This window comes from Paroedura picta, chromosome 8 (genome assembly GCF_049243985.1).
Source record: "Paroedura picta isolate Pp20150507F chromosome 8, Ppicta_v3.0, whole genome shotgun sequence".
In the NCBI taxonomy this organism is placed as follows: Eukaryota; Metazoa; Chordata; class Lepidosauria; order Squamata; family Gekkonidae; genus Paroedura; species Paroedura picta.
The window spans coordinates 87983991-88011985 of NC_135376.1; the positions used below are offsets into that span (position 1 = coordinate 87983991).

A 27995-nucleotide genomic window follows, 5' to 3' on the forward strand; every position below is an offset into this window, starting at 1 on the left:
CTTTCACCACCACTGGGTCTGGAGCAGCTGCCAGCATCTACTGGGACCTGAAGCAACATCTAGCATCTGTTGTCACTTAGCTGGAGCAGCTTCCTGCATTCTTTGCACATGTGCAGATAATGCAATTGTATTTTTGGGGAGGAGGTTAAATCCCTCTATATATTTTAAATTTTCAGATTTTTCTGCAAACCTGGTGAGTGCCCAAAATCTATTTAGCCTCTATATAGCCCCAAACTGTAGATTTACCTAACCACAGATAGATGTGAAACATGGCTAATACTATGTAGCAGGGGTGGCCAAACTGTGGCTCTCCAGATGTCCATGGGCTACAATTCCCATGTGCCCGTGCCACCCCTGCTATATAGATCCATGTGTTCAGAAATTAGAAGTTACTGACACAAAGTTCCAACTGAAAAGAGAGAGCAAGATACAGAAGCATGTTAAAGTATCATTACAAATTAACCTCCACCACACAATCAGTCAGTGCATGCTCTAGTGCAGGGGTAGTCAAACTGTGGCCCTCCAGATGTCCATGGACTACAATTCCCATGAGCCCCTGCCAGCAAACGCTGGCAGGGGCTCATGGGAATTGCAGTCCATGGACATCTGGAGGGCCGCAGTTTGACTACCCCTGCTCTAGTGGATCAACATTACACAAAGTAAATCAGGCTTAAGTTTAATTATAAGTTAAATTATGAGAGCAATATTACTGAGACAAATGGTTTCCCCCATTCACTTTCAAGAGATTAGAAATGGACAAGGTTGGGCCCACTTTCTCTCCCACCCACCCCTTCTCCCAGGGTCCAGCATGGCTTCCTGGCAGCACCCCCAGCAGACCCAGCATGCCTCCTGGGCTGCTGCCACTGGGTCCAGTATGACTCTCAAGTGTTCCCACTGTCAATGCTCAGCCCAATGTTGCTCCTCGGCTCCCCCAACAGTTGCTGGAAGTAGTTGCATTCTCTGAGCTTGCACGGGGATATTTGGAGTGACACCCGTTTCCACTGTGGAGGGCCCCTCTGTCCCTAGTCTGGCTGCTGCCACTGAAATTGGACTCAAATAATGACTGGGGAAGGCACTGGCAAACCACCCCGTATTGAGTCTGCCATGAAAACGCTAGAGGGCGTCACCCCAAGGGCCAGACATGACTCAGTGCTTGCACAGGGGATACCTTTACCTTTACCTTTAGGGCCAGGTGAATCTTTACATTGGGCCCCGCAAACCCTTAAACTACTCCTGACAGTGACTCTAGCTGGCATTCCATGGATATGCTGTTGATTTGGGGAACTAATGCAGTTTTAAATAAAATATTTTACTTGTATAGCACTCCATCCTGTTAGACATTCTAAAAATTCTACATCATAAAATAAGCAGTAGACCATAAAACAGCAATCCTTGATTAAAAAACGCCTCCTAATGTTGTCTCCCTATGGGGTTTGGAGGGGTTTCTGTGTGTGGATGTTTCAAGGGGGGAGGCCAGCCTTTCTTGACGTCACTGCCTGGCCTCAACCATAGGACTGGTGCTGTCAGTCTGGTAGTCTATTTGCTCTGTCCTGCCTAATATACATATTGGTAAAATGATGCCATGTGTTACTGCACATTGAGACCTACTGTCCACATTCATACAACTGCACAGAGTCACAGTGAGGATCTGAGATCCTCCTAGGCCAAATGCCGATTCAGCACAGGGGACTGTGCTAATGGGGAGAGACAGTACAAAACCACTGCTCCCTCTTGCACTATTCTTTAAGCTGTTGTACTCTGCTTCAATACAGAGACTGAAGCAGAGGAGTATGATCTATTTTTTGTAACTAATCTTTCCAGTAAAGATTATCTCTCTTAAACCTCAATACATTGTGAGTGTGGATCGGTGCCTATTCCACAAAGGTCACTAATAACTGCATACTTTCCAGTGCTCTGTTACTTCACAGCTCTAATTTTCTGGAGGGACTTAGGACTAAGTCTAGCCCAAAAGTCCCAATAATAGCCCAAAAGTCTGTTCTCCCTGTTCTCCAGTTTTCCCAATGCTTTAATAAAGTTCTGTTTGTATTGGAGCTGAAGTGTTCACGCTTGGAATCACATATATAATAGGGGTGTTTCAACGCAAAGTAATGTAAACCTGGCATTAGCCAAGCACTTTAAATACCAACCTTAAAGTTTTGTAAAAGTTCTAAAAATGGGCCAGATGGATTTCGAGAGTTGCAGAGAAGCCAGACTAGCCTGAGCTACTTTTCCCACAATTTGCTCCCAAAGGGGTTGATTTAAAACCAAAGTAGCTCTAAGGCTGCTGCCTCGAATTGATACTTTTTTCGAGGCAGAGGGGATGAGAACCCTGGAATATTGCTTCTGGTTATATCCAACTTAACAAAAAGGCTCTGGACAAGAACGGTCTTGAACAGTCTTGAGGAAAACAGAGAAGCAACATTCAGTTGGAACAGTTAAAGGTCTCTGGTGACGCAGTTGTTCATAATTTCAGCACATACCATGCTCTTCAGTTTTAAATGAAAGATAATCCAAAAATAAAATGCTTCGTTAATTGGGACAGTCATGCTAGATTCTTAAGACACTTTGCTGCCGAGGCGTGCAAATGCGGAAACAAGCGTTGTGGGGTAAAGCGATGTATGACGGAGTAAAGTTCAGCCCTGGAGCTGCCAAGAATACACAGACATTTATTTTCCATCTCTCCAGAGGCACCTCATTCCCAGTCTCCAGAGGGACATGTGCTCTGAAGTCCAAGCAGAGAGCGGGAAGGGACTTGATCGCCTCACGTCAAAGCCTCCCTGTGTCAGAACCATCATTGAAATTCCACGCATAAAAAGCATGCGCTGCACTCTTTAAAGAGATGAAGCCATTTGGGTAATTAGTCAATGTGGCACCGTTCCCCCCAAGGTATTCCATTTCGTACAACTGGACACGTTCCAGGCCTCCCTCGGAGGTAACCAAGATAAAGTTGATTCAAGTATGTGTCTCATAGGGACAAAATATGGCCAGCCTACAGCATATTCTTGGATGATGCATCAAGGCCAGCCCATTTTTCCACACAGGCATTCAATACACAAATGTTAGCCCAGGCCTTCAGGACAAAGCTAAATTTATCATGGGGATCCCTGAGCCAGCTTGGTGTAGTGGTTAAGAACAGCAGCTTCTAATCTGGTGAGCCAGGTTTGGTTTCCCATTCCTCCACAAGCAGCCAGATGGGTGATATTGGGCTCGTCACAACCCTGATAAGTGCTGTTCTCATAGAGCTATTCTGTCAGAGCTCTCTCAGCCCTACCTACCTCCCAGGGGACCTGTTGTGGGGAGAGGAAGGAAATTGTAAGCTGCTAGGAGACTCCTTCGGGCAGAGAAAAGCGGGGTATAAAGACCAACTCTTCTTCATCTTCTCTGGCTTCCAAACCCAAAAGGCTGGTCCTAGGTCAGGGATTGGTCTCCCCACTCCCTCAAGGAGGGCCTGGCTATGGCCATGTATCAGGCCCAGACAAAGCCAGTTTAAGGATTCACAGGGCATGTAGCACCAGAGTCAGTTTAAGGATGTGCAGGGCCCTAGCAGAGCTCAAATGTGGCAGGAGCAGCCAGAATGGGTGGCAGAGCCCCCCCCCCCAGTGGAAAGTGTCTCTTGGCTGCACCTTCTTAGGGCTGTGTCTGCACAATGCCTTCTTGCCCCAGCACTTTGGTGCTACGGCCCTAACATCTTTGCACCATCACAGGTCAAAGGAAAAGGGGGAGGAGAGAAGCTTTGGCTTTGATCCATGGTGAGGAAGGCATCGTGTGGGGACCTTGGAAGCACGGGGCCCCTTAGAATGTATTACATGGCTAAAGTGGCCCTGGGCCCAGAAAATCCAGTTGGCAGCCTGAAAGAGGTGGTAATCCTTCCTGTAGTTCCACTGACGGTTGGTTCTCCTATCCTGATGGGAGGTTGCTGCTCCCCAAAATGGTCCCTCACATCCAGTCTCCTTTCCCACACTAGTACAAAGCAAAATTTGGATACAGACTCCTCCACTGAGGTTTAAACAACCACAGAAACCAGGTCTTTTACTGGACGTCATTTTTCTCCCCAAATCACTCAGCTATATTCTTGCTGGCCACAGGTTGATAGGCAACCAGGCCTTTTGGTCTGCTCCAACAAGGCTACATTTTCCAGTCACTGGTAAGAGATCGGGTGCTATTCAGTCACTAGCCAGTATGTTTACTGAGGCCCTGTCATTTATTTGCCACACCATCATCTTAAGAAAAAGAAGAGTTGGTTCTTAGATGCTGCTTTTCTCTACCCGAAGGAGTCTCAAAGCGGCCTCCAATATCCTTCCCTTTCCTCTCCCCACAACAGACACCCTGTGAGGGAGGTGAGGCTAAGAGAGCCCTGATATTACTGAAGAAGAAGAAGAGTTGATTCTTATATGCCACTTTTCTCCCCCCGAAGGAGTCTCAAAGTGGCTTACAATCTCCTTCCCTTTCCTCTCCCCACAACAGACACCCTATGAGGTGAGTGAGGCTGAGAGAGCCCTGACATCACTGCTCAGTCAGAACAGTTTTATCAGTGCTGTGGCGAGCCCAAGGTCACCCAGCTGGCTGCATGTGGGGGAGTGCAGAATCAAACCTGGCTCGCCAGATTATAAATCCATACCCCTAACCACTACACCAAGCTGGCTTTACCCATCCTTCTGAAATTCCACGTAGGTGCCAAATGGAATCGTAGTGTCATTGGTTCCCCAGTGAGGGCCTCTGGTGAATTCAGGTGAGGGAAACACAAAGAAATCATGGTTGTGCTTTGTCACAAGTAGTAGTAGTAGTAGTAATACAACTAAAAATTAAAACAAAGAGCTGGTTTTTATACCCCGTTTTTCACTACCTGAGGGAGTCTCAAAGCAGCTTACAATCTCCTTCCTCTCCCTACAACAGATTCCCTGTGGGGTAGGTGGGGCTGAGGAAGCTCTGAGAGAACTGTGATTAGCCCAGCGTCACCCATCAGAGTGCATGTGGAGGAGTGGGGAGTCAAACCCGGCTATCTAGATCGGAGCCTGCTGCTCTTAACCACGACACCATGCTGGGTCTCAGGGCAGTGCCCAGAGATAGGGCTGACTTACTATGAGAGTTTAGGAAACAGAGAGATCCTCTCTCACTGAAATGACAGGGACTCCTGTGCAATGCCCTTTGAGCTGCCACCCACCACTTAGCCAAGACAGTATAGCAGAGAGATTCATGGCATATAAGGGAAGACGGAGCCAGTTGGCATCCCCTCTTTAAAAGCAGAAGGGACCAAGACCTTGCAGAGAGCCTTCTAATGCAATCGATACACTGAATTTATACGGAATACATCTTCAGCGAACCCTATTTTACAGGACATTTTCTGTGACTAATATGTGTATCTCTTTGAGGCTTTTTTTTGAAAACGTGGATTTGGTACAGTGTATTTGTTCAGTTTAGGAAGCACTTCAAAAATATATCGTAGTGTGAAAGTGCAGATTATGGCATTTAATATATCCACTTGCCTTGCTGGGAAATTCATCTAAATATACATTTATTTATTGGTCATCCAGTTGGTGCTGGATGAAATGAAACCAAATGCGGCGGAGAAGCCTATCTGCAAATGACCAATAGTATGCAGACCAGGGGTAGACAACCTGGGGTCCTCCAGATGTCCATGGTCTACAATTCCCAGGAGCCCCTGCCAGCAAATGCTGGCAGGGGCTCCTGGGAATTGTAGTCCATGGACATCTGGAGGACCACAGGTTGACTACCCCTGATGCAGACTGCAGGACTCCAAATGGTGACTTCATGACTCATTTATCTCTACAAATCGGGACCATTCAATATACGGGAGTGGCCACTGCACAGATCCTTGGAATAGACCCTTATAGGGACCCAGGAAGGAGCTGCAAAGGCTACAAGAGATGAAGCGTCATTTAGTTCCCGCAGCCCTTGCAAAGGTTGATGATATCCATTAAGGAATATAGAATATTGTAAGTTTGAGGCAAAGGATGGCGGAATGGTCTAGCCCAGGAGTGGCCAAACTGGTGCTCCAGACATCTGTAGACTAGAATTCCCATTATCCCCTGTCAGCAGCAGGGGGTGATGGGAATTGTAGTCCATGGAGCTCTGCAGTCTGTGTCTGTGATTGGAACAGCAGATTGTATAAAAGGGAACTACTTTTGTGTCAAATCTTTTTTTTTTTAATCCCTCAAAGAGTGTTGAGCAGAGCTAGGCATTCTAGCCTCCAGGCTGGTGGCCAAGGGAGACCTGGCAAGTATCATGAGGGTGGGGGGACCATGGAAAACAAATCTATAGGAGATAACCAATTACAGATTAATTGCCCCACTCCTCTGGTCCACACTATCCAAGATCCCTCTCTCTCTTCCTCACCGCTTCTGACCTTGGGCTAGTCCACCAGTCAGTCATGTAGATTTTAATATTTATAGCCAAAGGCCATCAATCAATCAGTCTCTCCATCTATCCATCCAGTTGAAATCAATATCTGCTAAAACATTAAAACAGTATAAACAAAGGTATGGAGATCAAATCCAGTAAATACCAACCGTTAAAAGGTTAAAAATATTAACCCTCTGATCACTGGCAGTCTTCAAGCAAAGGTTGGATGCACACTTTTCTTGGATGCTTTAGGATGCTTTGGGCTGATCCTGCATTGAGCAAGGGGTTTGACTAGATGGCCTGTATGGCCCCTTCCAACTCTATGATTCTCTGATTCTATGACTAGAGAAGTTTGGCTTGAATCTTCATTCCAGCTAGTGCAAACAGTGATACATTATGGGCCAGTCACAGTTCTGTCAGGGCTGTTCTCACAGAGCAGTTCTATCAGAGCGCTTTCAGCCCCACCTACCTCACAAGATGTCTGTTGTGGGGAGAGGAAGGGAAATCAATTGTAAGCCGTTTTGAGACTCCTTCAGGGAGCAAAAAGCCAAGTATTTTATATCAACTCCTCTTCTTCCAAGTGGGGCTAGAGTCCACTCATTAGCTTCCCCTCTTAGTGGGCAGCCCGCTTTGAGACAGATGGCATTTTGTGCCAGCAGAAAGTGAAGGTATAGGGGAAAATGGGAGCCTCTGGTGTCTTCTGCAAACTCCTTCAGGGATTGGCCGCAATTGCATTCTTCGGTCTTCAGATTCACTTTCTCTTACACTAATTTCACACCTGGCTAGATCCTGGAGCCTGGATGATATAATGCAGCTTCCTAAGGGATTGTGTCATCTCTCAAATAATCTTTTTTCTAAAAAGAGAGAGAAAGAAAGGTGCCTCAAAGGGAGGGGGGAACGAAATCAAAAGCGGCGCACCTGATACGGCAAGAAAGTCATCGATGCTTGTAATGTCATCCACGGCTTCGGTGAGCACCCGTATGTGCTTCTCCCACGTGTTCTTATACATTTCCATGTTGCTCTTCACCACCTGGCTCTTGGGCTTGGCAGCAAGGGCTAAAGCGGCACCGACCACCTAGGAGGGGAAGAAAAGAAAGCGCAAAAAAAACAACAACGGTATTTGAAAGGGCTGTCTGGGAAGTCTTAGGTGCATTCCAGCGTTCCTACAAATCTCATATCTGAAATCTCACTGAGCACACCAGGAAGAAAGGCATTATCTCTGTACTGCCATCCCAGCAGGTTAAAAAACTGTCTAGTCCCAAGTTCTCCATCTGAAAACCTCAAGTGCCTTCCTCTCTGCACCAACATGTCAGTTTGTCAGATGAGGAAGAGGCCTGCCTATCCTTTTGCAGGGCTACCACTGCAGACGACTAGCAGATGACACTGTAGTCAGCGGTCAGGTCTAATCCGAAAGGGCCAAGGCCACTCTACCTGGTCTTCTTAAGCTACTCATTCAGAGGGCTGGATCCTATGATACTTCCCCACTAGGGAGAAAAGCCCTTCCATCATAGAAGAAGGGCTGACCTAAGCAGGTTCTTTGTTTCCAAAGCCTGGCCAGCCTCCAGGTCTCCTGGAGATCTCCTGGGATTACCATGAATCTCCAGGTGACAGAAGTCAGTTCACCTGGAGAAAGTGGCCCCTTTGGAAGGAAGACTGTATGGCACTGACGTCCTTCTGTACCCCAAGTCCACTCCCAAAATCTCCAGGTATTTCCCAACTTGGAGCTGGCACTGCAGGGACACACAATGAATTTAGTGAAGCATTCTTTGGGGGTTCCCTGAGCCCCAAGGTCAAATACAGGGCAGGGTTTTTTGTGAAACCCTGGGGCTTCTTGATGGCCCGGGAAGGGTTTCGTGAATGGGGGGCAGTAAGTTAATTTTTAACATATTTTAAAATGTGTTAAATATCCATCAGGTGATATGACCATATAGGGTCATATTGACACACATCTCCTCCCATGGCCAATGATGGGTCTGGAACGGGTAGGAAGAAGAGGTGCCCTGGGTAGGCAGGTGCACAGCTATGTTTCCCAACCATATTCTGCACGATCATGCCACTTCTGGGGTTTCTCGAAACCTGGAGAACGTTTCAGGGGCTTCTTAGCAGTAAGAAAAGATGAGAAGGGCTGATGCAGGGAGTATGCAGAGCTGGATTTACTAACGAACTATGCAAATTACAGTTTAGGAGCTCAGATTATCGCAAATTACTAGTACACATATTTGTGGGCAATGCTTTTAAACTTGGCTTACAGTTATCCTGGATGCTTTAGGCTGATCCTGCATTGAGTAGGTGGTTGTACTAAATGGCCTGTATGGCCCCTTCCAACTCTATGATTCTATGGCATAGCATGGGGCCTCAGAATGTGTTAATCCCACCTGGGTTCAATGTTTTTCCAGGAAAAGCTGTTTTCTTCCATATTACTATAAAGGGGGTCGCTGGATCCTCTCCAGAGAAGCAAACTTCTCACCTGCCTGCCTGTTTTCCATCCAGTTTCACCTCCAGATCTCTGGGCTTTTCATTTTAATATGGGAGAACGCATGGCTGAATTAATGGATCAACTAATTTTGTCAGGGCAGTTTGTATATACCAGGTGAACCTTCTAGAGTATATTCAGAAAAGTCAGCTTGATTTGTCTCCATCTGGTGTTGTTACTGGTGAAAACTGATGTGCCCCACCCTAACATGTAGCTCTGTGGCAGTACAAACAGACACAATCAGCCTAAACAATAATTTGCACACAAGTGCTACATTCCTCAGTATACATTAACACACCATTTTGGCATAAGGACCTTGAACCACAAGAAGGCATGATGCAAAGTAAGGACAGATGCATTACACAGTTGCCAAATCAAAGCAGCAGTACAAACATCCTATTTTCCAGTTCAATAGGGAATTCTCTTATAGGAAGGCTTCCAGAATTTAAGTGGAATCAACATTATGTTGGAACTTTTGGACTTGGCTTGGTCCTGAGTCCCTCCAGAGAAACAGAGCTGCAGAGTAACAGAACGTTGGAAAATATGCAATTATAGGTTACCTTTGTGGATGAGGCACAGATCCAGATTCACAGCACTTTGAGGTTTAAAAGAGTGTAATCTTTCTTGGAAATATTATTTACAAATATATATCATGTCCATCTACTTCAAGTCTCCTTACTGAAGTACAGTAAGGAGTACAGAAGCTTAAAGAGTAGTCACAAAAGTAGCACATCACAAGCCTCTGTGACTAGCCTGCAGGCAGACTACATCCTACACATCAGCAAATAGAGAGAGAGCCTAATGGCTGCTCCTTGCTTTCTTCTGTTAAAGCACACTGTGATGCTCTTCCTAAAGAAAGAGGAAATGGGTGGGAACTTTGCTTAAACCAAGAATCCCCAGAGCACATGGCTCAGAATTCTCTGCAAACTCACCAATGAACATGTGAAACCACTAGTGAGCACACAGGCACAGCTGAACTGCCTGAACAGCATAATGACAGCCCTTCAAGGCTGACCTCACCAAATTACTTGCTGGTTGCAATTCCAACACTATTTATATTGTATTATATTTATATAGAGCCTCTTGTGTCGCAGAGTGGTAAAGCAGCAGACATGCAGTCTGAAAGCTCTGCCCATGAGGCTGGGAGTTCAGTTCCAGCAACCGACTCAAGGTTGACTCAGCCTTCCATCCTTCGGAGGTTGGTAAAATGAGTACCCAGCTTGCTGGGGGGTAAACGGTAATGACTGGGGAAGGCACTGGCAAACCACCCCGTATTGAGTCTGCCATGAAAACGCTAGAAGGCGTCACCCCAAGGGTCAGACATGACTCGGTACTTGCACAGGGGATACCTTTACCTTTACCTTATTTTTATATACTGCCTTCCCTTGTGGCTTGAGGTAGTTTACAGTGAAATGTTCATGGTATGTTACAACCAACATCATCGTCGGGAACATAAAATATTTAAAATGATAAAATTTGTAACAATAAAATATTTAAACCAACACTTGGAATTAAGACATCTCAACTCCACAACTCAGCACTTGTACATTGTTTGCTGCATTGAGATTTGGATTCCCCCCCCCTTATCTGCAAGACATAGTTGGTGGTGGGAGGGGGGGCCTCTGGACTCTGGATTGGTGGAGTTGCTTCATTGGCTTCTACTGAGAGCTTGGTGGAAAAGTTCCATTTTCCAGGCCCTGTGAAATTGTTTTAACTCCAGCAGGGCCCTGATCTTTTCTGGAAGCTCATTCCACCAGAAAAGGCCCTGGACTTGGTTGAGGCCAGGAGAGCTTCCCTGGGTCCTGGGATCACCAGCTTATTGGTGTTTGCAGAGCATAATGCTCTCTGAGGGGCATAGGCAGAGAGGTGGTCCCCTTTGCTTCCAGACTTACTGGAGCCAGCTTGGTGTAGTGATTAAGAGCTAAACTGAAGAACTGGATTTGACTCCTTACTCCTCTACCTACAGCCAGCTGGGTGACCTTGGGCTAGTTACAGCCCTGTTAGAGCAGTTCTGTCAGAGCCCCCTTCTACCTCACAGGCTGTCTGTTGTGGGGAGAGGAAAGGAATTTGTAAGCCACTTTCAGACACATTTGGATAATGAAAAGTGGGGCATTAAAAACCATCTCTTCTTCTTCCAGTGCAATCGGAAATAGAATTACATACTGGAGGTCAATGGGCTTAGAAGACTATATGGCTGCTTACAGTTGGACTGTTAATGCTTAGCAAAATACCAGCGCTGAGAATGGAGACATTTTCTGCTTAGGAAATATCAAGTACTCCGAGACAATTCCAGGTAATGGTTCATTAAAACACAGAACACCAGATCAGTTAAAAAGCTATTTGGCCTGAAAGTAAATCTTCCATTTCTAAAGAGCTTTTTACAATAAAGCTGCATTTGAGAAACAAGACAAATAAGCAGGAAAACTAAGAGGGAAATTACAATCTGTCACGCCGTATCCTGCATCATACTGGCCTTTATGATGTACTTTATTAAGCAAGCATATAACAGAAGACATTTCTGATAGAGTAGGCACAGGCCACTTCTATGTCTCAGAAGTCCTGAGCTTTGAAGGTAGTTAAAATACTTTCTATTAAAAAACTGGGTAAAATCCCTGTTTGTTTTTAAACAAATGTGTAATGGATAAGTGCCAGTTGTTGCAGCAGTCAGGGGATCAAATTAGTATCTGGGACACCTGGGTTCAAATCCCCAGGCCTGGAAGCTTGCTGGCGGTTTTGGGCCAGTCATACACTGTAAGCCTAGCCTACTTTGCACAGTTGTAAGGAGAAGGTAGAGCACAGCAAACTAACGCAAGCTGCTTTGGTCCACCTTGGTTGAAAGGTCAGATGAAAATGAAGTCAATAAAGAGAGAAAACTCAGCTTGACCAGGGCCAGGACCTTCTGGGCTCTGGCCCCGGCCAGGTGGAATGTTCTGCTGAATGAGATCAGAGCCTTGAGGCACCTTCCATTGTTCCATGGGCTTGTTCCATGGGTGTTGGAATTGCCCTCAAGTCACAAGGGACCTATGGTGACCCTTTATCATTTTCAAGGCACCCAAGAGACCTCCCTCTTAGACATGTCCTCAGGAAGAAAGCTCTCAACAGGATTGGCTTGGGGCCGCGGACCAATTCTGGACCTCCTTTTTACTCCCCCCGCTTGGAGAGAAGTGAAAGGTCTTGCAGCTATGAGGCTGGAATGTTTGCCCATTCCTGAATCTCCATGCTGAGACAAGATTTGCCTGTGATGCAACCCTTACGGGGGGAAACAGCAACATTGTGCTAGAAGAAAAGGCTGGAGTGAAGGCAGCATGGTATAGTCCAATCTCAGAAGCTAAGCAGGGGCGGTATTCTGCTCAGCTTGCAGCAAGACTCTCTGGAGGGAAGCAATGGGAAACCTCCTCTGCTTCTCACTTACCTCAAAAGCTCTTTGCCGGGGTCACTGAAAGTCGGCTGAAACTTGACAGCATTTTATACACAAACAAAGGTGGCATTTCGACACAGGATACTAAAAGCATACGCACAATAACAGCAGTCACATTTACTCCTGTACTACAGTAGACCCTTGCGAACTGCAAAGCATGACTCGTGTTTTCACTCGTTTGCAGTCTGCAGTCCACCCATCTGCAGCATGGTGGGTTGATTTTTCTTTTCTTTTTTTTAAACATAGCTTTATGGTTCCAAACAGCAAAGCAACTGATGCAGAGTGTGGAGAGAGGGCCGGGGGATGTAGCAGGCACAAATAAAATGCTAGTTAGCACTTTATTGGTATTACTGTAATGTCCCCAGCCTGATTTCACTCCCACCACAGTGTGATCGTAAGCATCGATTTATTACGTTTTGCGGGGAATGTAGCTGGTCTGCTACTACAAGGCGGCAGATTTCCTGCCTCCAAGAAGCCATGGGTTTAATCATTCTTGGTGGGTCCTAGAAAGGGATTAACCGCAAAAGACAAGTGCGGCCTGTGTCTGGTAGTGTTGGAATTGCCCTCGAGTCACAACGGACCTATGGTGACCCTTTATCATATTCAAGGCAAGAGACCTGTAGAGGTGGTTTGTTGTTGGCTGCCTCCATGTTACAACCCTGGTATTCCTTGGCCATCTCCCACCTACTTGCTAACCAGGGCCAACTCTGCTTGGCTTCTGAGATCTGATAAGAACCGGCTGACCTGGACCATCCAGGTCAAGGTGAACTGTGTTTAAAGATTCACAAACTATGGCTCCTGGGCATCTAAAGTCTTACCATGTCTCTTTTGGGGAAAACGTTAACCATATGGGGGATGGTGGTAGACCAAGAGCTGTTGGGATTGGGGATATGACCCTTGGATTACACTGCTTCAGACTCCCAAATGAAGACAACTGGTGGTTTCCCCAGGAGTCTTTGCTGAATTACATCTACAAACAGCCCAGTGCCTAGTTGTTTGGAATTAAAATCTATGAATGGTCGAGATTGCATAGAAAGATCCTTCAGTTCCTACTATAGCTTCAGGAGGGATTTTCCAAAGTAATTCTGCTCTTGATCCACTTAACCGGTTTTGAAATAATGGACTGCCGGGCATTTGAAAGCAGCCCTCTACACAATGCTGCTGTTGTTCAACATCAGATTTCACCCCCTCCCCCCCGCCGAACAATTTAGCAAGCTATTCGCACATGAAGTGAAAGGGACAGGCTATGTTAGCTTGCTGGTGTATGTTATATAATTTGCCTAGAGCAGTCTTGGTTCATCGCTTTCAATATCCTATTCAGGAAATACATATGCAGCGTTGGCAAAGGCGCAAGGGTTAGCCTAGGGACTGGCTGGGAGGCTGCAGGAGTGGCTTATTATGCTCTTGGAACCAGGATCCCACAGCTGGGACCCTGGAGTCAGGTTCTCTCCCATAGTGGCTGTTTCAGCAATGAATACATCATGAGCATTTGGTTGAGCCACCTGCACTGGCTTCCACTGGCTTCAGGAACGCAGACCTTATTATTGTTTGCGACACAAATCCTCCGTCTCGTCTTTTATATCGACGCTGTAAACAGTGCAATATCATATTTCTTTTTAAGCTGAAGGATTTTCCTCTCTGCCTTTCTCTTCCTAATTTGTAAACCAAAAGTCAAACCAGAGAAGAGGCTGGGAGTTCCGTAAGCAAAATCCTTCGCTTTTTTTTTTTTTTTTTACATTCAGTTTTCACAGGAACAGGGAGCCAATTCCAACCAAGACCATGGCACAAAGACTAATGCTTTCTCCTTCCGTGGTTTTCTCCAACTGAAATGGCTCCGCAGAGTGGTTGCTAATGCCATTGTGGCAAACATTAAGGGGGGAAATCATGTATCCCTGTGGTTATCTCTATTTGTGAAAATGGCAGCATCATTTGTTTTTTTTGGGGGGGGGGGAGGTGTGATATAGTGACTACAGGGTCAGACTAGGACAGCCTTTTCCAACTTTTTTTTACCATTAAGATACGCCTGAAACATTCCTCAGGCTTTGAGAAATCCCGGAAGTGGCATGATCATGCAGAATATGATTGGGAAACATAGCTGTGTATACGCCCACCTGGGGCCTTCCCACCCCCTCCAGGCCTATCATTGGCCATTTGGGGGGGGCATGGGTTGCCATCACCATATTGCTCATATATGGTCATATCACCCAATAAATGCTAGAAGAAGAAGAAGAAGAAGAAGAAGAAGAAGAAGAAGAAGAAGAAGAAGAAGAAGAAGAAGAAGAAGAAGAAGAAGAAGAAGAAGAAGAAGAAGAAGAAGAAGAAGAAGAAGAACCCTGCTTGAGAAAGCCTGGACTAAGATATTGGATATGTATGCAGCCCAACAGATTTGATTTTTCTTCAGTCCAGGAGAGGTTTACAGAATGGCATTTTTTGAAACATCAACCTGGTGGTGGCAAATTCTGTCCATCACACTATAATCCTAGGATGTCTATTGGCACCTAAGTGTTGTACAGACCTGTTTTATTCCCCTGGCTGTAAAATGTTCTTTTCTTTTTTGGCACATGTATATTTCTCCATGTGTGGGTTGATAATCAACTTCTGAAGAAGATCCAATTGGATTGGAACACAGCAGGTCATTTTGTTATCTGTGGCAGATTTTTTGGCACTGTATGTGTTCCTCATGGTATTCTTGCATATTTTCTACCGAGATTCTAATGCACCCAAACAGGGTTCCGGGAGGTTATGTGCAAGCTTCCCACTTTTGTTGGCTCCCGACATGACTAGACGTAACTGGAGCCCACTTCCCTTGTTGCTGTACAGGCCTAGTCTCTTTCTCCACAATGGAAATGGTAAATGTGGCTGGCCACTTACCTACCCCCAAGCCGCTACTGAAGAAGTGGCAGGGCGGGCTCAGTGGAAGAGGGAGGGGGAAAGGGGAAACTATGTGCGGGGGATAGCGGACGTATGCCGTGGTGCCTATTTAAGGCATGGGCTGCATCATACCACCTTCTTTCCCCTCCGGCATCAAGCAAGCAGCTCCCACCTGCCCACCCTGTTAAAACATGAGGCTGAAGTTTTGCCACTTGGTTTGTAGAATTGTTGTGGCTTTATATAATTCTTAAATGTCACAGCTTTATGGGAGTGCGGCTTTGGCACGGACAGAGAGCCTGTGGGGGAAGTTCGATCAAGGTTATTGGACTCAACTTACTTGGGGCCCCATAAATGGGGTGGCTTGGAGCGAGTTAGGCCAACCTAGATGGGGAAGCTGGAAGCTCGCTGAGCCAGGTGACCAGAGAAGGTTTGCGCCTCTCTGGCACACTAGGTTGGAATATCATACAAGAGTATAAGAAGGACTCTTCGAGGGGTCGTGAACCCCATGTTGAGAACCACTGGCCTAAAGGCTTCTTGCAGATTTTGCAAAAGTATTCCATTTGTAGATTAGTTGCAGACTCATCAAACAGTAGCCTCAGTCTTATTCTCAAATAACTAGGAAAATAATACACTTCTTCCACATGTTATACAATCTTCTAGGTACTTGCTCTAGTATAGAACAAAAATATTTGTGTGTTATAATGGAGGAAGGTTAATGTCATTTATTGAACAATACTTCCAGCTTCTTACCAAAATTGGAAGTCTATGTTTGGGTTCAGTATGGCTGCCTACGACCCTGACCCAAGTCTGATCTACTGATTTGGCCATAACCAAGCTGTGGCAGGTTCTAAAATGAGAGGGAGGAGAGGAAAACACTATGTTCAAAGAAATTTATTGAAATTGCTCCCATTGAGTCAAGCTGTGTTGCAATTTCATTATCTCTGACAATCTTGTTCACACCAAGACATGGATCCCAATGAGAGGTGACATTCCCACACAGGGATCCAATTACTCCTATAGTAGCTGAGGTTGTCCTCTTATCAAGAATTGGAATAAATTAGCAAATACAGAGACGGAGCTTCTTTTCTAACTGTCAGGATCCAGGTTGGCATCTGCATCCCACCATGTTTTTACTGTATGCATCGTTTGTATTTCTGTGTTCTCTGCAGGAGGGGGATGGAATGAGCATTTGGTGAGCTTGCAATTGCTTTGATGTAAGGGGTTGTTTAGTTTCACTTTGATGGCTGTAGAGACTAGAGAAAGTGAGAGGAGAAAGTGTATGTCCTTGAGGGCCTGGAATCAGATAGTTGTGTTATGCAACTGGGCATTATCAATATGCCTGGGAAAGTGGGGAGGTTACCTTTCATAATGTGTGGGTGGGCATGACATGATCTGAAGGTGGAGCTGAAGGGGTACATATCCATCTGTACGTGTATTTCCATTTGTGAGCTCAGTTTGTTTCTTTTCAATAAATACCTTTGGCTGAACATGCCACACTGGTTTATTTGAGATGCCGACCGGAACCTGACAAGAACATAAGCAACCCAAATGTTTTCGATGTATTAGACTGATTCGAACCGACATTTTGATATGCTTCTATCAAAACTAGTTATGTTTGACCACAAAGCGATTTGGTCACATCCTGCTTACACGACACAAGCAAGTTTTCAACTGTTGAGTCATCTAAATCAAGGTTAATGTGCCTGCCTGCATGATTACATTTTTCCTGCACATGATTAGGCTCTCACTTGGCTGCTCCCATCCATCCATCCATCCATCCACCCACCCACCCACCCACCCACCCATCCATCCATCCATCCGCCTCTAGTTTTTAAAAAAGGTAGACAGTAAAATGAAAATAAGTTGGATAATTTTTTTTTAGTTGAGACTAACTACTTAGACTCTCTGCATGTTCCCCAGTGTCTGCCCACAAATTTAACTAATCTTGTGACTGTTACTGAAACTGATGTCACTGAGTACATAGGTGCAAAAAGCAAGCAGAGCAGTCAAGCAGATGTTGCCCTTTTAGTGGATGCATGTAACTGTACAGGCACAAAGATGGGACGAAAGACAAACAGTTCTGACCTGTATAAAAGCTGGTTAATTGAATAACCCAAATGAACATGACCTGGCAGACTTTGCTACTTTTAAAGCCAAATCATTTCTGCAACTAGGCAGAAGGAACTACAACAAGCAAGCAGCAACCAGACAGTCGCAAAGATGCTTGGCATGGTAGTCTGCTCCTGACAAAATTCACTAGGTAACATCAACACAGTCCAATCAGGGGCATGCATGGCAAAGTATGGTAAACATGCTCAGTGTACTGACATCTTCAAAAAAGGATTGGGCTAATAAAACTGATTCCGCCACTGTGACTCTTTCTGCACCAGCAGTGCTGCAACTCGCTGCCCCCAGGTGTTTGCAATGAGGCAGTTTGCCACATCTCTTCCCGGATCCAGAAGAGGGAGCATTTTCCCCACTGGACCTGGTCTGCCCTGGATTAGTGCCCCAGACAAGATAGCTGAGCCGGAGAGGTTCCTCCATGCTGTGCAGTGGTACAGGGCATTTATTTCTATTTTCAAGAAGATTGGATTGAATTACAATGTAATCCCATCCAGTTGGCTTTACCCCAGAGCTGACTGGGACATTTTTGTCCCTTCTGGGATGCCGTAGATCAGGGGAGGATCCGCGCCTGATTGGCCCAATTTCTCCTTGCCAGATGACACTCATGGCAAGGAGGGGAATGTGGAAATAATCCATGCTTCCTTGCCATGGGGCAACTAAAGGCTTGAGTCAGGCTGGCCCCTGGCTGACGCCAATGTCATCTGGAAGCAAGAATTAGTCCCGCAATCAGATGACTGCTGGCCCAGGCCTTAATCATAATGCAGAAGAAGAATCAAAGGAGCGCTTCACTTTTCTAATGATGGCTCAGGATTACACTTCGCATAACTTGGTTTATTTATTAATCTAGCACAGCAGATTTTTCAACAGAAAACATTCTACAAAGAATCACTGTGATTTGTACTGTTGGTCTATCCAGAGCCATTGGAGGAGAAAGCAAGCACAAAAGAGAAATATGGCCAGATGGTTCTTAAAATTTACACCACCATACCAAAAATGATGTAGAATATAATGGCCTAGAATTGTTATTATTATTATTGTTATTATTATTAGTAGTAGTATTAATATTAGTATTAGTATTAGTATTTTAAAAATATCAGCTTATAGGCAGTCTCTTAACATGCTATGGATTTTTTTTTTAAGATATAAGATTGATGCATTCCTTCCAATCTGGAAATTAATTCCAGACCCCGTTGTCAGAGTGCAACCCTTGTAGCCAATCTGTCTGCCGGGAATCCATTGGTTGTTCAGAATGTTCCTCCAGCAACACAGGAGCAGCAAATCCACAGTGTGGCTGCTATGCTAGCCTCAGGGACTGAGAAGCATTCATACCAACGCTTCCCATGAAACAGCAAAGGAAAGGGGAAGCACTCAGCAGTCAGCCAGCAGAGCCAAGCAGCCAAAGCCCCTTTTCCGGATCCCGCAAGACTAGAAGTATCACAATACATTTCGTCATATACTGAAGGTATTTATATCCCACATTTTTGGCTAGAAAATATCTTCAAGACATACCAACAGAAGTATCCTTGGAACAGGAAAGATATTAAAGAGAAAATAAAGTTTCATGGGAGATGCCAAGAACATCTCCAGGGAAACAGATGGAAGAGGCCTTGATGAGGAACATTCATGTTGTGTTCCAGCAACTTTGCCAGAGGGGTGCATAGAAAGTCCCTGTGAAGCTCTTTAATGAAAACATGGCCAATCTTACCAAGACCACTCCCCCTCCCCAAACCCTCTTTAGCTTCTCTGCATAATGACACAAGTCTAGGTCTGATTTCTCCATGAAGAAACTACAGCTGGTGAAAAACGGAGTACCTGGGTTCTCACATGGACCCTGTGGAAAGTCCTCTTATGACCAGTGCTGCAGAGGCTGCGTTGACTACCAGTTGAACACCAAATTTGGTTCTTGGTTTTAATCTTATGCAGTATAGGCCCTGGGTATCTGAGGGACCACCTCTCTGAATATGTTCCCCAGAGAGCTCTTCGATCTAATAACACCAATCAGCTAAGGATTCCTGCCCCAAGGAAATATGTCTGGCATCAACCAGAGGCAGGGACTTCTCAGCCCTGGATCCTGCCTGGTGGAATAAGCTCCTGGGGGAGATCAGGGCCCTTTCCAAGGTGCCAAGTTCCACAGGGTCTGTACGATGGAGCTCTTCCACCGGGCATATGGTTGAGGCCAGCCAGAAAATAATTATATCAAAGTCCTGGGCCTTCCTCCCATCCCTCCTCTGTCCCCATTCCCCTCTGATTCCTCCCGACATTGCTCGCTGATATTACTATAAACTCTCAATAAGCACTGTTGGTATATTCTCGTCTAAGACTGTATGACTAACAAAAAAGTATCACTGTTGGTGCTAACTGCAGTCTTATTTGTGATTTTATAGTTTATTAATTTGATTTTATCTGCCATGTATAATTTATTATTAATTTAATTAATTTGTTGTTCACTGGCCCAAGAGGGACGGTATATAAATCTCTGAGTGAGTGAGTGAGTGAGTGAGTGAGTGAGTGAGTGAGTGAGTGAGTGAATGAATGAATGAATGAATGAATGAATGTGGTGGGAATAATGTGGTAAAATGGACTATAATGAAATGGGAGTTGTACGCCATCAAGTCACAACCAACTCATGACAACTCCAGGACCCTGGGGTCTTCAGGGCAAGAGGTAACAACAGGTAGTTTGGCATTGCCTTCCACAGCACAGGAACCTCAGTCTTCCTTGATAGTCTACCATCCAAGTAACCAGGGCCCATTTTGCTTACCTTCTAGGCTGGGCTGAGGCTACTCAATGGCCTATACCATATTCTCACATAGAGGTTTTCCATAACATTTCATCGAAATGAAGTTTGAAACATCTGATTCAGGTACTGCACAATGAATAAGAGCATCATCCTCTTCCTTTGAAAAGGGAACCATCTCAAAAAGGAACAGGTGCTCTGGATCTTTAACAACAACATAAATGGAGCTGTTCAAGCTCTCTGTTTCTGCATGGGCATGTGACTCTGGCATTAGGTATGTATAGCTCCTTTTTCTCCAAATGCTTTGGCATTCCAGGTGGGTCTGTGTTTTGAAAATCCCAAGCCACAGAACAACTTTAATTCTTCTTCACTATTCACAACCAAATTTGGTATCACGGGAATAATAACATGATTTGCGCCCCCTTTCGTGCGGAGCATCCCCTGCATGTGAAACAAAGTTAGCAAGCAAGAGAAACAAGAGAAGCCCAACTCCACATTGGAAGTCCAACCTATACAGCCTCTCAATCCTCTGGCCATGCTTCTGTCTCTCCCTGTTTCTCCCTCTCCCCAATGGACTACACCACTTCAACCTGCAGGTGGTGTTTCAGGGGTTTCTCAATGGTCAAAAAGTAAAGAACAGCTGGCTTAAAGTTCTAGAAATCTCTGATCTCCTGAGGCAGAGCATTCTCCCAGGAACGAGACTGAGAAAGCCTGGGCCAAAGCCAGTTGAAACACAAAAGCCAAAATTAGCATGAAGATTCATTTATTTGGTTCCTTTTATTAATTCCGGTTTTGTTGTATTCTGAAAAACTGTTTTGGCTATAATTTCCAAGACGATTGAGCACGACATTTAAAAAACATTGTGTCTCACTTCGAATTCTCAGAAGTCCAACCACCCATTAAAAAAAAATACTTTAAAATACTTCAGGCAACCTTGTGAACCTCTTAGCAGAGGTGTCATGGGAGGACACGGACCCAAAAAGAAGTGCTTCTGGAACGTTCCTTGTCTTTTGTCACTCTGTCAGGGCAGCATTCATAGCCTAAGAAAGCTGAGTGCCTTCCCTTCCGATTCCATTCTCTTTCTAGCATGACAGCATCCAAAGCAAAGCTCCAAACTTCGAAGTGCTCTGCTGGAACAGGCCTCCGTCCCTTCAAGGAATTTTCCCAGACGCGTCTCACTGAAGCGAATGGGGCTCGTGCCAAGAGAACACTTTCCATTTCGGTAAATTTGAAAGCAAAAGGTTTTCTGCATCGGCTTCGGAGGTGGGGGAGAACTGTGCGTGCGAGAGACAGATAGAGAGCAGAAGCGTTTGGGTGTCAACGCAAAAGGATGGAATTGCCGAGGAATGCAAAAAGAGGCTCAATCAAGTCAGGCCCTGGATAGCTTCGGCTGCGTGGAGCCAATATCCCGCTTTCATTTGTCTCACCTGGCAAGCATTGCTGCCGTTACCTACGGAAAATGGTGGATCAGGTCCAAGGTTCTGCTGCAGTAATGTGCAAGATGCAGATACAGCAAATCTTTTTTTTTTCCCTGAAACGTTTCAGCTGCAAAATCTGTTGTCTTCATCAGCATTTGGCAAAAGCCGGAACACCGAGGGGAGCCACAAGCAGTCTTGCTCTCCTGCTTTAATTTGTGTGCTCCAGTTGCCTGCCTGAAATCTTTTAAAGTGTATTGGGGAGAGATGGACCATTAGCATTGCAGGGACTGATTCCTCCCCCATCACGTTACTGTTTGAGAAATGCATTAATAAAATGTACACACAACTATAGCCATTTTGCAGCTCAGAGGTCCTTGTATTATCTTATTACTAGGGGCAAAGCCCATTGCATTCAGGAATACAATGGGGGCTAGTTGGGGGGGGGAGTTGGAAGAACTCTTCAGATGGCCTCTCCCTTCCCCCAGGACCTGGCAAGGCTGCAGGCTGGAGGCCCCCTGGGAAGGGAACTCACCAGCAGGGGCAGCTCTCATGCGGCAGGGATCTGCAGCTTCTGGGCCTCAGAGGGAAGTTGAAGAAGGAGGGGGTGGTCAGGGGTGGAGGATGGAAGGCAATTGGCTGGCTGCTGGTTGGAGGAGGAGGCACTCAAAGGTGGGACAGCCGCCCTGAGAGGGCGTTATGCGCTGAGTGGCAATTAAGCCATGAGACCAGATCCTCCTCCAAGGTCTTTCCAGAAATATATAGTGGAACAGATTGCACTAACTTGGTTTGGTTGTGGGTCTTTTACTTTTGTTGGGAAAAATCAGATTTCCTTAGCAGAGTTATTATATAAATAATGAGACCAGACGAGGCAGGTTTACTGTATATAAAAAGACAAACTTTACTAGCTAAACAGGGTAAGGGCACTGGAAGTAAAAAAGAAAATACTTAGCTCATTACAGGAGCTGTCTACCTTAGCTGCTACATGGTTGAGATTCAAGATGGATCTGCTTCTCTGCCCAAAGCAGAGTTTTTCTCAAACAAAGAGACGAAGTAGAATTCTTTCTCTTCCTGCCAAACTTGCGTACATGACAAACCAGAGTCAGGCCATGGCCGGGAAGCTAGGAAATTTACATTTGAAAACAGACCATTTGACCCACTCTGCCTGTCCCACTAGCAACAAGTGTAAACAAACAGTTTAACCCTTTTGACTGGCAGTCTGTGGCTGGCTCTTGCTAAATGACAAAGTCCAACAAACCCCTTCTCAAGAGTTAGCCACTGACATCAAACAATCCTAGCTCATCTCTAAGATTCTCAAATCTCCTTTTATCTAATGGTTTAGTCAACACATCAGCAATCATATTGTTAGTAGTACAGTACACAACATCAATAAGTCCTTCTTTGAACTTCTCTCTTGCAATTGCTATCTTGATTGCGACGTGCTTCGTCCCATTCTTCATGTTCTCGCCTTTGATCATTGCGATACAGGCTGCATTGTCCTCATACATTGTGACTGGCTTAGGTTCATCTACACCAAAGTCCTTCAGTAGACCTATTATCCATTCAAGTTCATTGCATGCATTGCAGGCTGCTATGCCTTCTGCCTCTGCAGTTGATCCAGCTATCAGATGCTGTCTTTTACTGGTCCAGTTGATCAGGTTTCCGCCGTAGAAGAACAAATATCCACTTGTAGACTTCTTTTCAAACTTGACTTCATGCCAGTTTGCGTCCATATATCCCACTAGTTGTGGTTTTGCACATGGTGATATCTTCAACTTCAAGTCTGCACTTTTGTTGAGATACTTTGCCATTCTTATTACAGCTTTCCAGTCATAGTGATCAGGAGAGTTGACTTTTCTGCTCAAGATCCCTACTGCAGCTGTAATGTCAGGTCTGGTAACATTACTCATGTATAACAACTTTCCAATGGCTTCTCTGTATGTCTTGTTGTTATCCAGTGTTTGTCCATCAGGTAAGGACATGTAAGCTGTATCTAGTGGAGTGCCAATTCCTTCTTCTTCTTTGATGCCCATTGACTTAACAAAGTCCATTATTTTGTGTCTTTGGCTAAGTAGAAATCCCCCGTCTGTGGTCCTTTCCACTTCAATTCCAAGGTAGGTACTTATGTCGCCTAGTTGCTTGACTTCAACATGTTTATTCAAGCATTCAATAATTTCTTTTGTTTCCTCTTTGTTTCCGCAACATAAGAGTAGATCATCAACAAATACAAGTATGTATTGATATTGTCCATTTTTAATTCTGGAGTACAGACACGGTTCTGCTGCTCCTTGTTTGAATCCTTGTGCCTCGAGTAGGCTGTTGAGCTTCTCATTCCAAGCTCTAGCAGCTTGCTTTAGTCCATAGATACTTTTGTGCAGTTTACACACAGTTCTTGGATCCATAATTTCACTCCCAGGTGGTAGATCCATGTAGATTTCTTCAGTTAATTCTCCATTGAGAAATGCTGATTTGACATCCACTTGCTCTACTGCCATGTTTCTTGATGCAGCTATGCTGAGCAGTGTTCTTATTGATGTGTAATTGACAACAGGTGCATAAGTATCAGTAAAGTCAGTTCCAAATTTCTGGGTATATCCTTTTACTACTAAACGTGCTTTGTATCTGTCCACGCTTCCATCGGGTAATCGCTTTATCTTGAATACCCATTTGCATCCAACTGTATTCCTTCCAGCTGGCAATTTGGTGTATGACCATGTTTGGTTGTTGCGAAGAGAATCAAGCTCTTCATCCACTGCATCCAGCCATTTGATCCTTTCACTCATTGGAAGATTCATCATCTCTTCCCATGTTGACAGTTCACATTGATCTGGTGCTTTGACTTGACAAGTGTAACGTTTTGCAGGTATTCCTTTATTCTGTCTTTTCGACCTCCTCACAGCAGGTGGCGCTGTCTCATCTGCTTCTTGGGTTGCCCCTTCCGGTTGGACATTATCATGTAGTTTTGTGTCTTCACCAGCAGATGGCGTTGCCCCTTCTGTCTGAGTAAGGCGATGTAGTTTGGCATTCTCTTCACTGGGTGGCGCTGCCCCTTCTGCTGAGCTTGCTCTTTGTTCCCGAGCATTAGCTCTGGTGGCCGCCATCTTCACCCATTGAGTGAAGCTGCTTGCCTCATTGTTCCTGCAATCCTCTTCTCCTGTAGAGAAATCCTGTAAAGAAAACTGCTTGGTACAATTCTCATCCACGAACACAACATGTTTTATATCAACTTCAAAAGTTTTAGGATTCATGACTCTAAATCCTTTGTTGTATGAATTGTAACCTACAAAAATTCCCAGCTCAGTTCTGGGATCCAACTTTCCACGCTTTTGCTTCGGCACATAAGCATAAACCTTAGCTCCAAAAGTTTTCAAATGTCCCAGGCTAGGTTTTCTGCCATTCCAGGCCTCATATGGTGTTTTGCCAATCACTTTTGAATGTGATATATTGTACAAGTAAGTTGCTGTATTCACAGCTTCAGCCCAGCACACATCAGGCAAATTTGAACCTAATAACATGCATCTAGCACTTTCCATCAAGGTTCTATTAAATCTCTCTGCAGTTCCATTCAATTCTGGGGTGTATGGGACAGTCTTCCCATGTGAAATCCCCTCTTGCTCAAGATAGTTTTCAAATGCAAAATTGCTGAACTCAGAACCTCCATCTGTAATTAAACATTCAGGAACTTTTGAGAATTTTGTCTTTAAATAGCTTACATAAGTTTTAAATTTGTCCAAAGTTTGATCCTTTGTTTTCAGGAAGTACACACAAGCATATTTTGTTCCATTATCAATTATAGTGAGAATATATCTTGCTTTTCCAGCAGATGCGGTAATGGGACCGATCAAGTCAGCATGGACCCTCTCTAGAAGCTTGTATTCCTTGTTCTGAGAGTTCCTTTGTTTGCTGCACATGGTGGGCCTTGTTGCCTTTCCCATGAGACAAATTTCACAACCTTTCCTGGACATTTCACATTCTACAATCTTATAATCAACATCACACAAAGATTTCTTAACAGATTCAAAGTTTCTGTGTCCCATTCGCCTATGAAATGCATAAATACAGTTCTTTCCCATGACACAAGCTCTGACTTAACACAGAAAACATTCCAAAGATCTTCTGCCAGGCTGTAGCGGCTTATCAGATCATGACAGCAGTATATACACTGCAACTTTTTCCATTGGATTGAATCATTGAGGTATGAATTCCTAACAGATTTGTTGGGGATGGCCTTACAGATGAACATTTGGTACTAGGGATGTGCACACACAGAGAAATCTCAGGGTTTGTTTTTTATTTGGGTATACACAAATCCTTTGAATCACCAGCTCAGTCCAGTGATTTGGGTTCTCACAATTTCAGTTTACCCAAATCTATTTCACTGCTGATGCTGCAGAGAGCTGGCTCTCAGCAGCATCAGACAGGATGTGCTGGAGAGGTGTTGAAAGACCCCACCAAACAGCTTTGTCTGAGGACCAGCTGTTTGGCAGGGTCTATCTCCAGTAGACCCGATCTTGACCTGGCTCCAGTGTTTGCGGGGAGAAAGTAGAACAGAGCTGATAGGTCAGCTCCACACCCAACCTCCCCAGTCCTGCCTTGGCTCCTATGTGGATCACTTTGGCTCCCCTTCCAAGGGGAGAGAACCTAAAAGGATTGCTGGAATGGCTTAGAAGCATTCCAGCCTTACAGCAGGGCTAGAATGGTTACAAGTCAAACCAGCAACCCCTTTCACTTCCCTCTCTTTGAAAGGAGGGAGGGAGTGAAAGGGAAAGTTTAAATGGCTTCCAGTCATTTAATCTTAACAGCTGACTGACAGCTGGTCATTCTGTAAAGTTTAAATGGCCAGCAGCCATTTCAGGGCTCCCTTTCCAAAGGGAAGGGAGGAGTAAAAAAGATTTTAAAAAACCTGAACCAAAACCAAAATCGATTTGACCTTCTCTGATTTGGGGGATTCATTTTAGTGGGTGTTGCAATTCAGTGAGAGGGAAGAAGAAAAACAAAAACCCCACACAAACCAGCCCCCCTAAATTGGCATTGATTTGGGGTTTTAACCAGATTAAATGAACGGAATCACACATCCCTACTTGATACAGCTTGATCTCTAACCATAGGACAAACACAACCCCAAGTAAAGCTGATCTTGTGTAGCAGGTCTGGACATGGGTTCAAGGCAGATCATCCCCACAAATGACTGGAATTTGTATTTTGCATCCTAGGCATAGCAACAGTCCTCTCACCATGCGGTTAGATACACCAGCTTAAAGCAGTTACTGAGTTTCACTACTTTTTGCCCCTTCTTTGCTGTTTCCTTTCTTGGAACTGTGAGGGGGGTCCAGATGGCATCTTTCTCTGGGGCTCATGGTAGCTTCTCAGCCCTGGCTCCAATACATAACAATGAACATATTCCCTATCCAGAAAACTAGATGTAACGGAGAGGGCTCATAATTGAACCTTCTCCCTGATTCACCAGTTAGGTCTACATAGGATAACTTTCTAAAAAGGAAGCCCATTCAACCATGAGGTCTTTCCTTGTAGTCTAGAGTCATAGAGTCATCCTTGTAGTCTAGAACAGCATTTTTCAACCTTTTTCCCATTGAGAAACCCCTGAAACATTTTTCAGGCTTCAAGAATGCCCAGAAGTGGTACAATCCTGAACAATATGGTTAGGAAGCATAGCTTTGTACTTTCCTACCCAGGGCCTCTCCCTCCAGGCCCATCATTGGCCATTTTGGGAGGGGAAGTGGGTCAACATGAATGTGTATGGTCAAATAACCCAATAAATGTTTAATATGTTTTTAAAATATAATAAAATTAAATAACTCCCATCCATTCAGGAAACCCTTCCACGATGTCAAGAAACTCAAGAGTTTCATGAAAACCCGGAGGAGGAGGAGGAGGAGGAGGAGGAGGAGGAGGAGATGATGATGAAGAAGACAAAGAAGTCAACGCCGAAGAAAATAACTTGGTTTTTATACCTTGTTTTTTTCTACCAGAAGGAGGCTCAATGTTGCTTACAATCATCTTTCCTTCCTCTCCCTACAGCTGACACTCTGTGAGCTAGTTAGGGCTGAGAAAACTACTGATCCATGAGAATAGTACTATCAGGACTGTGACTAGCTCAGGGTCACCCAGCTAGCTACATGTGGAAGAGTGGGCAATCAAACCCAGCCCATCAGATCAGAAGCCACTGCTCTTAACCACAATACGATTCTGGCTGATCTTTTGTTTGTATGAACTAGACCATTTCCCAGTCCAGAACTGAATAGAAAAGGCAAGACTTTTCTTGAATCGAAGTTCATTTTGAACTTGCAGTGAGACTCAATGTTTTATACACTGACAAAAATTTATTCTTTGGCATCAACATGATGTCCCAGTCTATCTTGGGGTGCAACCTCACATTATAAGGCTCTGATCTTCCATTGGCTGGAGAGCATGCCCTGGGCAAAGAGGGCACGGGATGGATAAGAAATGAACAGTGTGTTTGCTGGTCCTAATAAGATCAGCCAACGTAAAGTTAGTGATTTAGGAATTTTCCTGAAATAAGGTCTGACCAGTATGACTTTGCTTTAATTAAATATAGATTTACTGGATGTGCTTACA

General features: G+C 44.8%; 1 protein-coding gene across 4 annotated transcripts in view; it reads right to left on the reverse strand.

Moving 5' to 3' along the window:
- Positions 1 to 27995, reverse strand: part of CTNNA3 (catenin alpha 3) — a 1001628-nt gene that overhangs the window by 300768 nt on the left and 672865 nt on the right. For all 4 annotated transcript variants that reach the window (XM_077350757.1, XM_077350756.1, XM_077350758.1 and 1 more), the window contains one exon: positions 7279 to 7435. In XM_077350757.1, the coding sequence (XP_077206872.1) occupies positions 7279 to 7435 (157 nt within the window). The remainder of the gene's footprint in view (positions 1 to 7278; positions 7436 to 27995) is intronic.